The sequence below is a fragment of the Paramormyrops kingsleyae genome, chromosome 8 (genome assembly GCF_048594095.1).
Source record: "Paramormyrops kingsleyae isolate MSU_618 chromosome 8, PKINGS_0.4, whole genome shotgun sequence".
NCBI lineage: Eukaryota > Metazoa > Chordata > Actinopteri > Osteoglossiformes > Mormyridae > Paramormyrops > Paramormyrops kingsleyae.
The window spans coordinates 25,922,165-25,936,466 of record NC_132804.1 but is presented as its reverse complement, the minus strand read 5'-3'; the positions used below and the strand labels follow the sequence as shown (position 1 = coordinate 25,936,466).

The window sequence follows — 14,302 nt, the reverse complement described above, 5'->3', positions numbered from 1 at the left end:
TTTACTTTGTGAAGATGAACGTGACACAGTTAGCAGTGATGTCTGTTCATCACTCGTGCTATTTATGAAGTGTGGACCAGGCAAGCTATTCTGTTGGGTTGAATATTTATATTTAATAACTGGAGATTTTGGTAATTGGGCAACACAAGCAGCATGATTTTTAATGTTTTGTCTATGAATAGAAAGGAAATTTTAAAAGAGTGTAGAGTGAAGCATTGGACAGATAGAAATTAGATTTTGATGTATTTTTTGTTTATATGCATTTCTTCACTATAACATTTAATTGTACTGGGGGAATAACCAACGTGTTCAAATTTTTCATAGGTTTAAGAAATATGACAGGTTATTGATTTACAAGTATTTTCCTACATTTACCTTGAAAAAGCTTTTTGGCATAATCCACTGCAGGTTTGGTTTTCTACAATGATATTTTTTCCTTATATCACCCATCAATGTTCAAGCCAGTCCCCCCCAGCCAGTCTATGGCATTGGTGTATTCCACATCTGCGCACATCCTTCCAACCATCTTCTGTACCTGTTTGGCCTGTTCAGGGTCAGATGGGGGGGGTCCAGGGTCTATCCCAAAAGCTATGGATGCAATAACCAGAACAGAGCAGCATCCTATTGCAGGCAGGGCACAGACTCCATTCACACCTACGGACAGCATGGTAACTCCAGTTCACCTTTGCATGTTCTTGCACTGCTTCATGCACAACGTGTTTCTCTTCAGGTTTATCCAAGGCTGACGGTTTGTTTTGATTCAACAAAAATGAAGCGATTAGGGCTGATGCAATATGGCGCCCCCCTTTGAAATCTCAGCTCTAAAAACCACGATTCTGCTCTAAACGGTCTGTCTTATAACTTCTAAGATGCAAGATAACGCAAAAAATAAAGATAAAATATGATTTATTGCAATATTTCAAATGTGTTTGCCATCTACCCTCCGTCTAATTAAGCAACTTTTATGTAAATAAATTTATGAAGAATAATGAATGTCTTCAGCTTTTTTTTTTGTAAATAATTAGCTCTTTTGTAGTATAATTAAAAGCAATTTACAGTGTGTAGTTTCATTTCAGAACTTTGAGTATATATTAGTTTCTGTACTTAAGCGATGGTCATAAAAGTCTATTAAGTAACACCAGTGGCCTGTACTACGAGGCAGGATTACTGGCTTGTCGGGGTAACTTGTCAGATTTAAGGTACCACAGTTTAAATGAACTTCATATTCGTTCACTTACATTTTGCTCAGACTACCTTAAATCCGACAAGTTACCCCGATAAGCAAGTAACCCCGCTTCGTAGTACAAGCCCCAGTACTATGATGGGGTCGCGCTTGCACCTGACTGAACTTCTGGTTGCCTTCGTGTAACATGCTTAGCTACTAACGTGTTGCTTGACAAAGTCCAGTGTTTTCTTCACTTTTATTTTGCACGTAATTACTCTCCAAACTCTGCAGTATATCCTGCCAAATTTCAAGTACCTTTTCAGCTTTCAGTTATTTTTACTATGACAATAACAACAACAACAACAGTAATTTCGGTTTAATACCTAAATCCACCTATAAACCCAGGCACTTATTTTTTAAATGTCATTTTGATTTCATAAGCACTGCTTTGCATGTGACCATGGAGAGCTGTTTGTGCAAAGTGAGAGACCAGAAAATGCATGAGTAAGAATGGAACTAGCATTCAACAGCGACACAATTGCTCTCCGGGGCGGCTTTGGAAATGTCATTATTATTACACAACACAGAAATATCGCCCCCCCTCTCCGATTATGCTCGCAGTTGTCGTTACCTTACAAAAACTCTGTTTCATCATTGGAATGTGATTTTACCTGTCAAAAACCTGTACTTTTAACATGCATACAAATCAGAAGACACAAACGTGTTTAGAAACAAATATAATTTACCTAAAATGGGATTATTATATTTCTTTGTAACTCATAAGCAGAAAAAAAAACTGAGAACAAACAAGCTGTCTTGATTTTGTACAGAATTTTAAGAAATAAAGAAACTTAAACACTCAGAGTGAAAAGCACTGCTTGTGAAGTAAATTCTGTGACATACTTCGGAACATAAATCCTTGCTGAATTTGTATCTGCGACAGAAATTAAAATATTATTTCACGCATAGCCCTCAGAAGGGCAGCCGAACGGGTCGCTCAGCCTCACACCTCTATTCCATGGCTACTTTCATAGTTTCAGGTGTTTCTCCTGGAGTCTTACCTACTGTTTATCTACCAACAAACAGAACTGCTGAACTGTTAATGACAGACACGAGAAACAACCATGATATGTGAATGTTATTTATTTTTTGGCAGATGGTCTTATCCTGAGTAATTTACAAGGCCAGCATTGGTACAATACTATTGTTTCATAATACAAAAAAGATACAAAGGAGCATTAATACCTCAGAATTTAATATACAGTAAAATGTATCAGAGGACAAACAATATTGATGTATAACGTAAATCCTGACGTGGAAACTATATAAATTCAACAAATTTCCTTGTGCATTATTTTCTTTTTTAAAAAAAAAAATCATTTATTTCCCTAGCTATGAGAAAGTGTTTCAGATCACCTTCTCCACTGGCTGGTAAATCAACCTTCTGTTTTGTTTACTGTGTGTGGATTCCAACAGGTTTGTGGAGGGCAGTAGCTGTACTATGTCCTTAGTGTACCGTGCTGAGAATCACCCCACATACAATTTCCAAACAGTTTGTGATATTATGGTCTAAAAAAAAACATCCCACCTGATGGAGACGATATAAACACTGAAATAGCAGTTCTATGGTCACAGCTGTCACGGAATCACTTAAAGCCTTGCTCTCCTTTGCATTGTATCACAAATCTCTTCACTTGCAAGGCATGGGAATTAGAACTTTGAAGCGGAATTTGTTTTTGTTTGGTCCAAAGGTGAACCGATTGTAGTCATGGTAACAGGTGGAACTCCGTACATGTCTGGGTCGAGCATAGGGAATTCAAGGTCCATGTCATGCAGAGATGGTCCGGGGCTTGGTGTCCTGGCACACACACACGAAAATAAAAGCCAGGTAGTGTTAAGAGACCCTCCAGCTATTATCAGGAATGGGAACATGTCACACTAGCGTTACAGGTTTAAAAACCATTAGAGGAGATCATTGTCATATCGACTACATTCGGCTGATGAAGGTTCCACTCACGTGTTTGTTGTAGAGAAGATGCTGTTACCCTCCGGGTCAGTGAAGGGCCCTGAATATGGCACAAATGCCCCTCCAGTATCATTTTGATAGGGAGGCTGTTGGCTGAAGCGTATGATGGGCAATTGTTTTGTACAATTCCTTGAAATTCACATTAAAACATCATCAGAACACAACCAACAGAGCATGGATAAAAACCAACTCTGGGATTAACAATGTATAGCAGTGTTGCCCTATCCGGTCCCCGGGGAGCCATAGATGGTCCACATTTTTGCTCCCTCCCAGCTCCCAAGCAAAACTGTTGACTGTCTTGCAGGGAGCTGGGAGGGAGCAAAAATGTGGACCATCGATGGGTCCCCGGGGACCGGATTGGGAAACACTGGTGTATTGTAAAGTAACAAATTCTTGTCCAATGCTGGTTAGAGTCTCTGGCTATTTCACACAAACACACTTTCCTGACTGTGGAAGGTTTTAAGCAATAATGTACTGTATTGTGCTGGGCATGCAGAGTTATATTTCAGGCTACAAAAACACAACACAAAACACAACTCACCCTGGGTAAAATATTGATGGGTCTGGTTGAGGAGGTGGAGCTTCAGGCCTAAGGGAAGAAAGGTTCAGTGACTGTGTTACTGTGCCTATACATGGACCTCCCATCTGTAGGCCATGCAAAGGGGTGACTTACGGATAGACATTGTCTGGAGGATAGGGGGACAAGCTGGGGGCAAGGGTGATTTCCTGTTGGGGGTCCAAGGGGGGGTGTGCAGTTGTGTCCCTGAGAAAAAGTGAAGAAAATAAACACACGTATTAAATATGGTCCTTCACCAAATACTATCAAGTTGTGTGTAATTCACTGGACAGGTGTCCATGTTAACAGAGATCGAAGTGTTTGAGCATGCCGACTGTTCAACTCACTCAACTTTGGTCCGAATTGAAACCCCAATGTATCCACGGCCCTCCATCCTCTGCTCATCTGAGCAATCAAACACCAAAAAATAATTTTACAAAACTCCACAAAAAAATGAATTAGTGTAATGAGTCCTTCACGACTGGTCAAACATTTCAATGGAAAGGGTACCTATCCATTCATTATCTATACTCGCTTGTCCTATACAGGGTCGCGGGGGTCTGGACCCTATTCTGGAAGGTACAGGCGCAAGGCAGGGAACAGCCCAAGATGGGGCGCCAACCATCGCAGGGAACACACACTATTCAAATCTACAGACAATTTGGCAATTCACCTTAGCTAGGGTGACCAGATAATCCATGTCAGGGAGGACACTCTGAGCTAGGACAGGAATTGTAAATTACCATTTCAATTAAGCGGACCTGGATTTCACTTGAGCACTCAGCTCTTGCTGTGTGCTGATTGGTCAGTCTCCTATAATCATGCATGTGTCACTAATGCTGATGTGAAACAGCTGGATGAGTCTTTCAGTCAAGGAAACAAACCAGTCAAAGCACAAGAAGACCTAAACTATTTAGCGGAGCACAGGAGCCTTTCAATTAGAAAGTAGTTTGTAAAACCCGAAGTAGCTCAAAGTGTCCTCCCTGACATGGATTGTCTGGTCACCCTACCTTAGCATGATTTTAGACTCTGTGCGGAAACTTGGGGGGAAATGGAGAATTCAGAGAATGGCACGACAGCACGGGAAGAACATGCAAACTCCACACATGTTAAGCTGGGCGGAGCTTGGTCCCAGAGGTGTGAGGCAACAGTGCCAACCACTGTGCCACCCATGAAACGGATATCACAGATCTATCACTTTGCATTGTAAAAATGGTAACATTCTAATATATGTTTCTTTTGGACATACCTGTGTAGTATTTTTGAAAGACTTCATTTTTAGGAAAATTGGGGTACAGGTGCGTGATAGCTTCGATGTCTCGAATGCGGTCACCAAGGCATCTGATCTCCAGGTCCTTCTTACTGAACGGCTGGATGTTCTGGACTCTTCTGCCCCCATCTGGAGAAGATGTGTAATTGCGAGCAAGAAGAAGACGTTAAGACAGGGGTGGGCAATCTTATCCGCAAAGGGCCGGTGTGTATGCAGGTTTTTGGGATAACCTGTAGGTCAGCTGTTCAAACCCAGATGTGAGGACTTTTCAACCAATCAGTCCTGTAATTAAAAATCTAATTAGGGAGTTGCAGCGAAAACCCGCATACACACCGGCCCTTTGCAGATAAGATTGGCCACCCCTGCATTAAGAGATCTTGTTCAAATGAGGCAGAAAGAAGCCCATGTAGTTGGTGAGACGATAAGCAAAAGGGATGTAAAGAAACACAGATACAGAAAGTTCCTCTGCCTGTCTGAAATGAGGTCTAAAGAAATGTGAAGTGCTGACCTGATGAACCAAAATGGCCAAGAGTACGAAAAGAAACTGGAACTGAAACTAAACATTCAGCAATAACGACAAAATTACAACTCGCTAAGAACAGGGTCATCGAAGGACACATGAGAAACAGGAAAGGACAGAAAGGGGAGGAAGTGGATATCCAACGTGACCAGTGTCCTTTGGCCAGGTGTACGAGACTCACTCTCGGTCTGGGCGACGTAGGCTATGGTGATGCCACCGATCTCAGAGTCGCTGAACCGCAGCAGGAAGGTGCCATTGGGACGGTCTTGCAAGATTACGTGTAGGTGCTGTTTGCCAATGAAGCCGGATATCAATCTGGAAAAAGCGCACGCATTTCTTGCTATTGAGCTATGTAAATGGGTATTTACTTAGTTATTTAACAGATGCTTTTATCCAAAGTGACATCAAATCGAGAAGGTAGGGCCGACAAGTTCCTGGAGTAATTCGTGCTATGTGTCTTGCTCAGGGGTTCAACACTGAGATCACTCTGCCCACCCTTGGATTTGTCCCACAACCTTCCAATCACAGGTATATAAGCACACTTGCGTATCTAAATAAATAATTTGATGTTGTAAACCACTTCCAGGTCAGGATGCGATGATGGCTCACTGGGTAGCAGTGCTGTCTTACAGCTGCAGGGCTGGGGGCTTGAAGCAGCTGTTGAGTTGCACATTCCCCCGTGATGTAACTGGCCCCGCAGCTCAACACAAAATCAGGCTCTAAATTGCCCATTATACCCCGTGATGGAGTGGAATCCAGTCCAGCGTGTACCCCAGAGCTGTGCCCTATGCTGCCTGGGATAGGCCCCAGCCCATCCCCTCCCCCCCCGACCAGGTCACTGGAAGACGGCTGGATAGCTGTACACCGGTGCTCACCCGTCACTCCAGTAGTATCGGAGGTGCTTCTTTGAAAGCTCCATGACGCCGTCAAACCACTGCCAGAAGGTGAAGGTCCGGCCTGACAGCATCTCCTGTGGCACAGTGTGGGGACAGAGGACCGGGGACATAAGCAGCAGCGCAGTGCAATGCAGCACTACACCATCTGACGGGTGATGCACTTAAGAAGCACACATTGTACTATTTAAGACAGACAGACAGATAGACAGACAGACAGATGGGTAGATAGACAAAGAATGGCAGACAGCTACCCACAACTGTGACTAGAATACAAAGATGGATGGATGGATAGATGGATGGGCACAATAAAGGTATTTATAATGTGTGAATCTAAATTCAAATGATCATCATAGTCCACCTTGGTACCATTTCACTTCCACATCCAGAATTCACTGAAGCAGCCTCTTGGTGTGACACTGTATACAGTATATACCTTGTTGAACTGAGACCAGGAAACCAGCATGTTGCTGAAGTTCTCCTTGTACTCGGGCTTGTTGAAGATCTTCTGGGCGAGGAAGTGGTGGTTGTAGGCGTCCAGGCCTCTCTGTGTCTGTACCTCGGACATAAACTTGTTGTCCAGGGTCATGCACATCTGCTTCCAAGGCACCCGGTCGGGCACCACGAAAGGGACCCGATCCTGCGAGACACGGGGACACAAACAGCACACATACTAGCAGCCTTCCTGTGGCCTTTATAGATATCTGACCATTTACTTTTCAGTGTCGCTCAGTTTAATTGAACAGCTAAATTCATAAATACACTGTCCTGATTGTGGAAAGGACTTCTACATTATGATCAAAATAATGTACAGACAGAGCGACACAAGGAAATGAATGCAATTAGGAGCGATCGCCAAGAAGGGAAAGAAATTCTGGAAAAAGATAGCAATATGGATACATATAATAGAGAGATTATCCCCTAGGGCAGTGATTCCCAAGCCGGTCCTTGGGGACCCACAGACAGTCCAGGTTTTTGTTTCCCATCAGGAGCTGCGGGACTCACAAAATCAGAGAAGGCACAGTCCCAGATGATAGTAGCCATGGCGTTTATGTCTTGACTGCCGTGAACAATCACAACGATGGGGAAAGACAGAGTCTACAAAAAACAAACAAACAACCACCATCTCCATACAATGGCACATCTCCAACAGCACATGCTGTGAACATTACAATAGCTATGATTGGTTAAAGGAATATCCAATCGCGTTACACGACCCAAGCTATCTGGAATCCACAATGTGTTTTTTCCACTCTTTAAGAAGAACAAGACCTGCACTTTGCATGGCAATTCGCAGCCCATGAGGACAACATCTCCTGAAAAGTGGATGGCGAACTTCTCCTCTGTCACCGACTCTGACCCCCTACGGTCGGCCCTCTTGATTTTCTTTATGCACTGGGGAACAGAGCAGAGGTGTAGGTGAAGCAAATATGAATCAGATTCAGAATAAACTTTATGCACCATGAACAGCCCGAGTACAAAGAATTTGTTTTGATGTAACTGGTCCAGGGGTGTTAGATGGGCATGGATGCCCTGCAGATTCAGGGGGCCCAGAATTTATAAAAGATTATAAATTATGTGCCCAGGTTCAAATTCTTCCACTGGGGAACCCAAAGTGATATTTTGCCAGGGGGCCCAAAATATTTAGCTACACCAACAGTTCAGTCCTGAGACGAAACTGTGCACCTGCAGTACCCACCATGTTCCTGAAGATGGCGCATGTGCTCTTGTTAGATGCATTGTGTTCCATGATTGCTGTATTGCTGACCAGCTCTCCAACATTCTCCCTTAAAATATGAAGAAGCCAATAATTTAATTTTCCTTGTAAATAACAGTATATTTTATCCTCTATTCGTTTAAAACAACTGGGAACATTCTTAGATACGTTAGGAAAATTCCTGTTGACCAAAGTGAACTCAAATGAGGCAGATATGGAAAGGCATGTATTTTATATAGTATGTTTTCTGCCTCAGGGCAGCTTTTAATGCCTGCAACGGACTCACTGATGGACAAGAAGCATGTAGATGATAATTGTGCCATGTCTGTAAACCAGAAGCCAAAGCGCGCCATACAATTGACTCTCATGGGTCAGATTTGACCTATCAGGGAACCCTGCTACCAGCCACTGGCAGTGTGATGCACATGGCCCTTACGCTGGCATGGCTCCCATCTGAACCAGGTTCCTGGCCTGCACTTCCGTGACAATCTGGGCTTTGAGATGTACAGGGCGTCCCGGGGCCATCTTCTCTCCCAGCAGCAGCCGGACAGAGGTGGAGAACTTGGAGTGCGTTTTCACCACCTGTGGTGGCTGCTTGTCGACTATTAGGGAGCTGGAGAAGTGGAAAGTGCGTAAGAACCATGAAGACCAAACAATATGGGGCTTTATCTGTTAACTATTTTCCAATCTGATATTATCTAGGATGTCACAAATGCTTGCATTTATTCCATAATGACTTAGTAAATGAGTGTAATTCAAAGAGCTCCTGCACCTCAACAAGTCGAGTTTTGTGCTAGTAATGTGAAAGCTGTGGGTTTCAATCTTGGGAGGCACATATAAGTTGTGCCCCTACCCTCTGCTATAAGTTGCTTTGGATAAAAGAGTCAGATAACTTGGTATAGGTGCTTTATGTTTTTGTTATTGCATTTTAGCAAGACGCAAAACCAATGCTGTGCCCTATCAAGGTCACTGGCACCTTAACGCCACACTGGCACCTTAACGCCATGTGTAGTGACATTAGAGGTATCCTCTTATAAATGCTAGCACACCAAAAGAGCAAAATAGTTGACAGTACTTCTGAGAAGTAGTCATTAAGCATTACAATGAAATATATGTTTCTTCCTTAAGAAATTAAGTTTTAAAAAAGAAAGAATAAACCTTTTTAGATTTAATTAGTAAAGAAATTGGGGCACACGGTTGCCTCACATCTCCAGAGATGACTGATCAAATCTGCTTGTGGGTAGTTTGTAACTTATCTTTGGTACTTCCACAGTACAAAGGCATGCAAATAAGATAACTGGCATCTCTAGTCAATGTGTACATATGTGCCCTCCAATGCCCTGGCATCCAGTCCAGGGTATATGCCAGCCTTGTGCCCTATGGTGCCTGGGATAAGCTGCAGTGCTTCCCAGGAAAATGATACATGGATCTATCACTGTGTAATGTAACATTATAATAGGTTCTGTCATGGTCAACAATGGCTACAATCTGATAATAATGACTAAAGCTCATCACTGATCCTGCCCCCACCCCATTCCGTAGTGGCTATGGAATTTTCACAAGAGTAAAAAAAACTGTTTTATGGGTTTTTTTGAGACTTGGATTGAATTGAGTTTACATTGTTTGAATGTTAAAGGCCGGGCTCTCATTCTCTGTGTCTCTATTGTACCTTTGTTCATTATGAGAACCTGGGGTTTTAAATCAATAAGTATTGGGGAGGAAAGCCGCAGGGTGTGGTGGAAAAGTGAAATAACTAAGAGGGGAATGCACAGACCCCACAGAAGAACTAAGGTGTAAAACAGTGTTTTCCAATCTGGTCCTCAGGGACCCACAGACGGTCCATGTTTTTGCTCCCTCCCAGCTCCATGCCAGACAGTCCACATTTTTGCTCCCTCCCAGCTCCGGGTAGGGTTGGGGTTAGGGTTAGGGAGCTGGGTCAGAGCAAAAATGTGGACTGTCTGTGAGTCCCCAAGGACCGGATTGGGAAACACTGATATAAAAGGGAGTTCAGAAAGTTCTGAGATATTTTGTGAAACACCTTTCCTCTACCTACTGTGTCTCTCTTGACCTGATCAAGTTTATTAGAAAGCAACTGCAAAATCTCATCCTGTCTCTTTGTCTCCTCTGTAACGACGCCCTCCCTCTCAGGGGTACCTTTGAATGAGTGTCTGGAGAAGCAGGTCCAGTCTCTTCTGGCACTCTTGGATTGTCTCTGTTCCTCCACAGTCCCGCCCTGCCAGTAGGACTTCCTCTCTGAGCTTCATGTTGGCTCCAAGTAAGTGTTCGCACCTGTGAATGAGACAGGAGTGGCAGACATGTCACTAAAGAGCCCAACTGTGATATGATTCCTCTGCCAGCCAAAGGATCTGAACCCACAACCTTTTGGATAAGAGCCCTAACCTGTTGTCTTTAGCTAAAAGACTTTAAATCACATGTCAGTTGGTTTGTAATGGTGTTTAAAATTACATAACTCAAATGCTGGGGGAAAAGGATGGAAATAAGAATCACGCTCTAAATCTTTTAGTAAACAAACAGGCCTGCATGCCAGTTGTTATGTCTGCATCTGATGAGCATCAGTCAAGGGTGAAGCTGAGGCTTTCCGCCTGTAAAAGACGAACATGAATGCACCAGTGAAAAATGTGAGGAGAATAATTGTGGCCAAATCTGGAGCTCAGCAGGAAAAAAAACCCTTTGTCTGAGTGGTTGAAGTTGTAAGGCTCAGATAGTTTATTTGAGAGAAGTAACACTTTGATTTAATGGTTACATTTAAGTTCTTTTGTAATTCTTTTGATTTTATTCAGTAAAGCAGGTCATAAATTCCCTGTGTGTCGAGTTTGTTTCCAGACTTCACACAGACCTGCGACGAAATCTGTCAAACAAGCTTAGCTTATTACTATGAAGTAAATATACGACAAAGGGCGGCGCGCTCAGTAAAGGTGGTTCAGTGAGATGTTTTTATCCCACGTCTGCTCTGCATGTGAGGTGTTTGCATGTTCTATGCCTGTCATGTGGGTTTCCTCCCAATTCAGACTTAAGTACGTCATCATCAGTGGTAACCGGCCAACTGTGTGTATGCAGCCTAGATTGTGGGTCTAGCGGACATTTCGGGTGCCAAGAAAGAGTAGAAGAAGAGTAGCTGTAGATCTGGATGCTTTTTATCAGCATTTGTGTGAGGAGGGACCCATATATACCATAACTCATCACTGAAGGAGCACAAAGCTATATTCCAGTTAACAGATGTGAAATAAAATTGCCACAAACATGGGGCACAGAAGTGAATTCAGTCAGACCAAGAAGACAACATCTGCCTTATGCTGGTCAGGTGGAACATAACTACTGCACATATGTACAAACCATGACTGTGTGAATACATGGATGATTTTGGGGCAGTGTGTGACTCAGTGGGCTAACCCTCTGGGCCTGTGATCAGCTGGCTGTTCAAAGCCAACCTCAGCACATCTGTGGGCCCTTGAGCAAGGTCCCTAATCCGGCCCCCCAGGTCCCTGGGCACTGCTACAGCTAACTGCCCTTCATTGCCAATTATTGCTCTCACCTATGGAGAGCAAAATGGGGTAGGCAAAAAGAGAGTTTCCCCACAGGGATCAAAAAAGTGTAATCATCTTTTTCAATGTGGTATGTATACAGTCGTATGCAGACTAAAGCATCATCTGGAAAAGTGAAGTATGAACTAGGCTTTTAGTGAACTGGTGATGCTACATTGCCCATAGGGTGTGTGTTAAACTTCTTTTATGTAAATGTCAGAGTGGGAGCCTCACCATGTCTGGAGGGGCCCCAGATCCTCGCTGAACGCGCCTCCGATTGTGGCCAGGTGCTGATCCCTCCGCCAGGTCTGTATCTTGTGAAGATGGTGGATCTGGCACTGGTTCAGGCTGTGCACGGCCTCCTGCAGGAGCTGAAACCGCTTCTGGGGAGCAGACAGCAGGAGCACGTGACCACAGAGCCTAGTGCTAGGATTGGCCAAGGTGGGATCACACGCAAACCCCATTGTCAAGAAACGGCGCCTGTGGCACGCTAAGGGACATGTCAGGAAAGCTGAGAAAAGCACAGGCGAAGAACGAGAAGTTTACAGGCCGACGACAAAACAGCTATAGATCAGACTGTAGTAATGGGCGATTTTTATCTGTTAAACCTATACAACCACTCCTCATTTAGCGAAAGAGTTCCATTCCAACAACCAGGGTGTTAAGTGAAGTGGTCATCAAGTGAAAATCACGGTAGCCTAGGCATGACCGCAACCATGCTTACGACTTCACTTCAGCCTTCCGTACTTAGTTTCTTTGATCCTTTATAAAGCCATAACATTTTATACATTCTGATTTAAGGATCTCTCCCGCTCCGGCGTGCGTTGTTGTCCGGCGTACGGAATCTGGCCCTAAATGCACGCATTGCTCGGAAAATTAACTTTTTAATACCATCGTATTTGTGAATTGTCGCTAGCTGAGGTAGTCACCAAATGAGGAGTGGGTGTACTCTCACTACAATTTCTTAAGAGATATATCATATAATACAATGAAAATTATGTAGCAAGATTTAACATATATGAATATGCATTTTAATTCTTTCAAAATTATATAAGTACCATTAATTCTGGCACTCCAAAGTAGTTAGATGATTGATTATAAATTTAGATGCTGTACACCAAACACAACAGGCACCAAAATACATGCTGTAAACTAAATTATTTAGGGTGTGAAATTCAGCTAAACCCTACGAAACCCTAACCAAACATGGCTGTACCCTACAAAGATGACTCAGATTGCTACATTCTTAAATAAAGATGGCAAGATTTGTGCATTTCCATACATGGATATCGTTAGGGCACTATCTGATTTCGAAAGAACCTAACAGGATTAAGACCACTTAAAGTTGCAGCAAGGATTCCTGTTCTGAAAAGGTCCCCATTGAAGGATGAGCAAGCAGCATAAGACTCAAATGCTGAAATATACAGAATGAGCTGCAAATATGTCAATAGTTAATTACTATCTACAAATAAAATACGGGTTGAGTGCCTTCCTCTCCTTAATGTTGGGTTGCTTATTGTGATCCAATTCTATTATATTATTTTACAGGGGTGATTGAGTAATGCCTAGCCCAAAGCAACTGAATCAATATCCCCATGGTTTTACATGGCTTGTGAAATAAATTCCCAGAATGATGCCCAGATCAAATTACTGTTTGTTAAAATATTTTTAAAAGTGTGCACATGCAGATGTCTGCTGATTTGTTCTGAGAAGAGAAACCTCTCCTTGCACTGAAGGATGGTGTGGTAACGGGAAGTCATGTTTGTCTGTACCAGGGAGAGGGCTTGGCCATTAAATTCCATTTGCTGGATTTGGGTCTTCTTGACTTGTTCCGGTAATTCGGACTCTATGGAAGCAAGACAATAAAGAAATATTAAAACAGCTGTAACTCTCAAATGTGTATACTTTTTAGATATTCTCAGAGGCAATTCTTGAATTTTTTTTTTAGGAGGGGGCACAAGAGTGGCCATAATTCATATGGAGGGACCAACTTATGAGTAGCCAATAATATGCTTTGAATTAGTGAGTGACTGGTGAGGGGGCACTCTAGGGGCCAATCATCTTTCAGCTGGTGCTAGTGCCCCTGTAACTCTGCCTCTGTACACACCCTAGATGTTCTACCGCCATGTATATCCAGGTACTACAGGCAGTCCCAAGGTTACAAACATCCACATTACACACAACTTGCACTTAAGAACCGACTGCCATAAAGCCTATTATATTAAAAATTTGGGTTAAATATAATGGTTCGTAATAACGTAATAACCAACGCACGCACTACTTTGGGGCTCCTGTGAAATCATTGTGCGGCTTCAGCAGTTTGTTTGCTCAGGGGTACAGTACAGTATAGTACCTTATATAGTTACTTTTACTATTCCTGTATAATTAGTATGATTATTATGTGATATATTATTATTTTTCTGACGTAACGACAAAATCGACTTAAAGACAGACTTCATAGTCTTGTTCGTAACCAGGGGATTGCCTGTAGTCAGCTATGAATCTCAGACTGTCACAGGGGTCTGAGTCCCAAGTCACCCGTTTTGTCAGTCACACACTGCATGAACAATAAAGGAGCGGCTGACAGTTAGAGGGGTCCCAGACCAATCGAGT

At 43.0% G+C, this 14,302-nt stretch overlaps 1 protein-coding gene across 2 annotated transcripts in view; it reads right to left on the bottom strand.

Annotated features, from left to right (window-relative positions):
- Positions 1-2,290: 2,290 nt before the first annotated feature.
- stat6 (signal transducer and activator of transcription 6, interleukin-4 induced) overlaps positions 2,291-14,302 on the bottom strand; it is a 33,544-nt gene continuing 21,532 nt past the window's right edge. The window contains exons 6-21 of one of the 2 annotated variants that reach the window (XM_023799742.2): positions 13,462-13,535; positions 11,924-12,072; positions 10,302-10,436; positions 8,584-8,760; positions 8,130-8,217; positions 7,703-7,825; positions 7,436-7,528; positions 6,867-7,070; positions 6,413-6,507; positions 5,719-5,852; positions 4,997-5,146; positions 4,095-4,152; positions 3,865-3,954; positions 3,733-3,780; positions 3,183-3,320; positions 2,291-3,023 (exon numbers count right to left, since the gene is read on the bottom strand). In XM_023799742.2, the coding sequence (XP_023655510.1) occupies positions 2,876-3,023; positions 3,183-3,320; positions 3,733-3,780; positions 3,865-3,954; positions 4,095-4,152; positions 4,997-5,146; positions 5,719-5,852; positions 6,413-6,507; positions 6,867-7,070; positions 7,436-7,528; positions 7,703-7,825; positions 8,130-8,217; positions 8,584-8,760; positions 10,302-10,436; positions 11,924-12,072; positions 13,462-13,535 (1,904 nt within the window). In that variant the 3' untranslated portion in view covers positions 2,291-2,875. The remainder of the gene's footprint in view (positions 3,024-3,182; positions 3,321-3,732; positions 3,781-3,864; positions 3,955-4,094; positions 4,153-4,996; positions 5,147-5,718; positions 5,853-6,412; positions 6,508-6,866; positions 7,071-7,435; positions 7,529-7,702; positions 7,826-8,129; positions 8,218-8,583; positions 8,761-10,301; positions 10,437-11,923; positions 12,073-13,461; positions 13,536-14,302) is intronic. The other variant, XM_023799743.2, reaches the window with a different exon arrangement.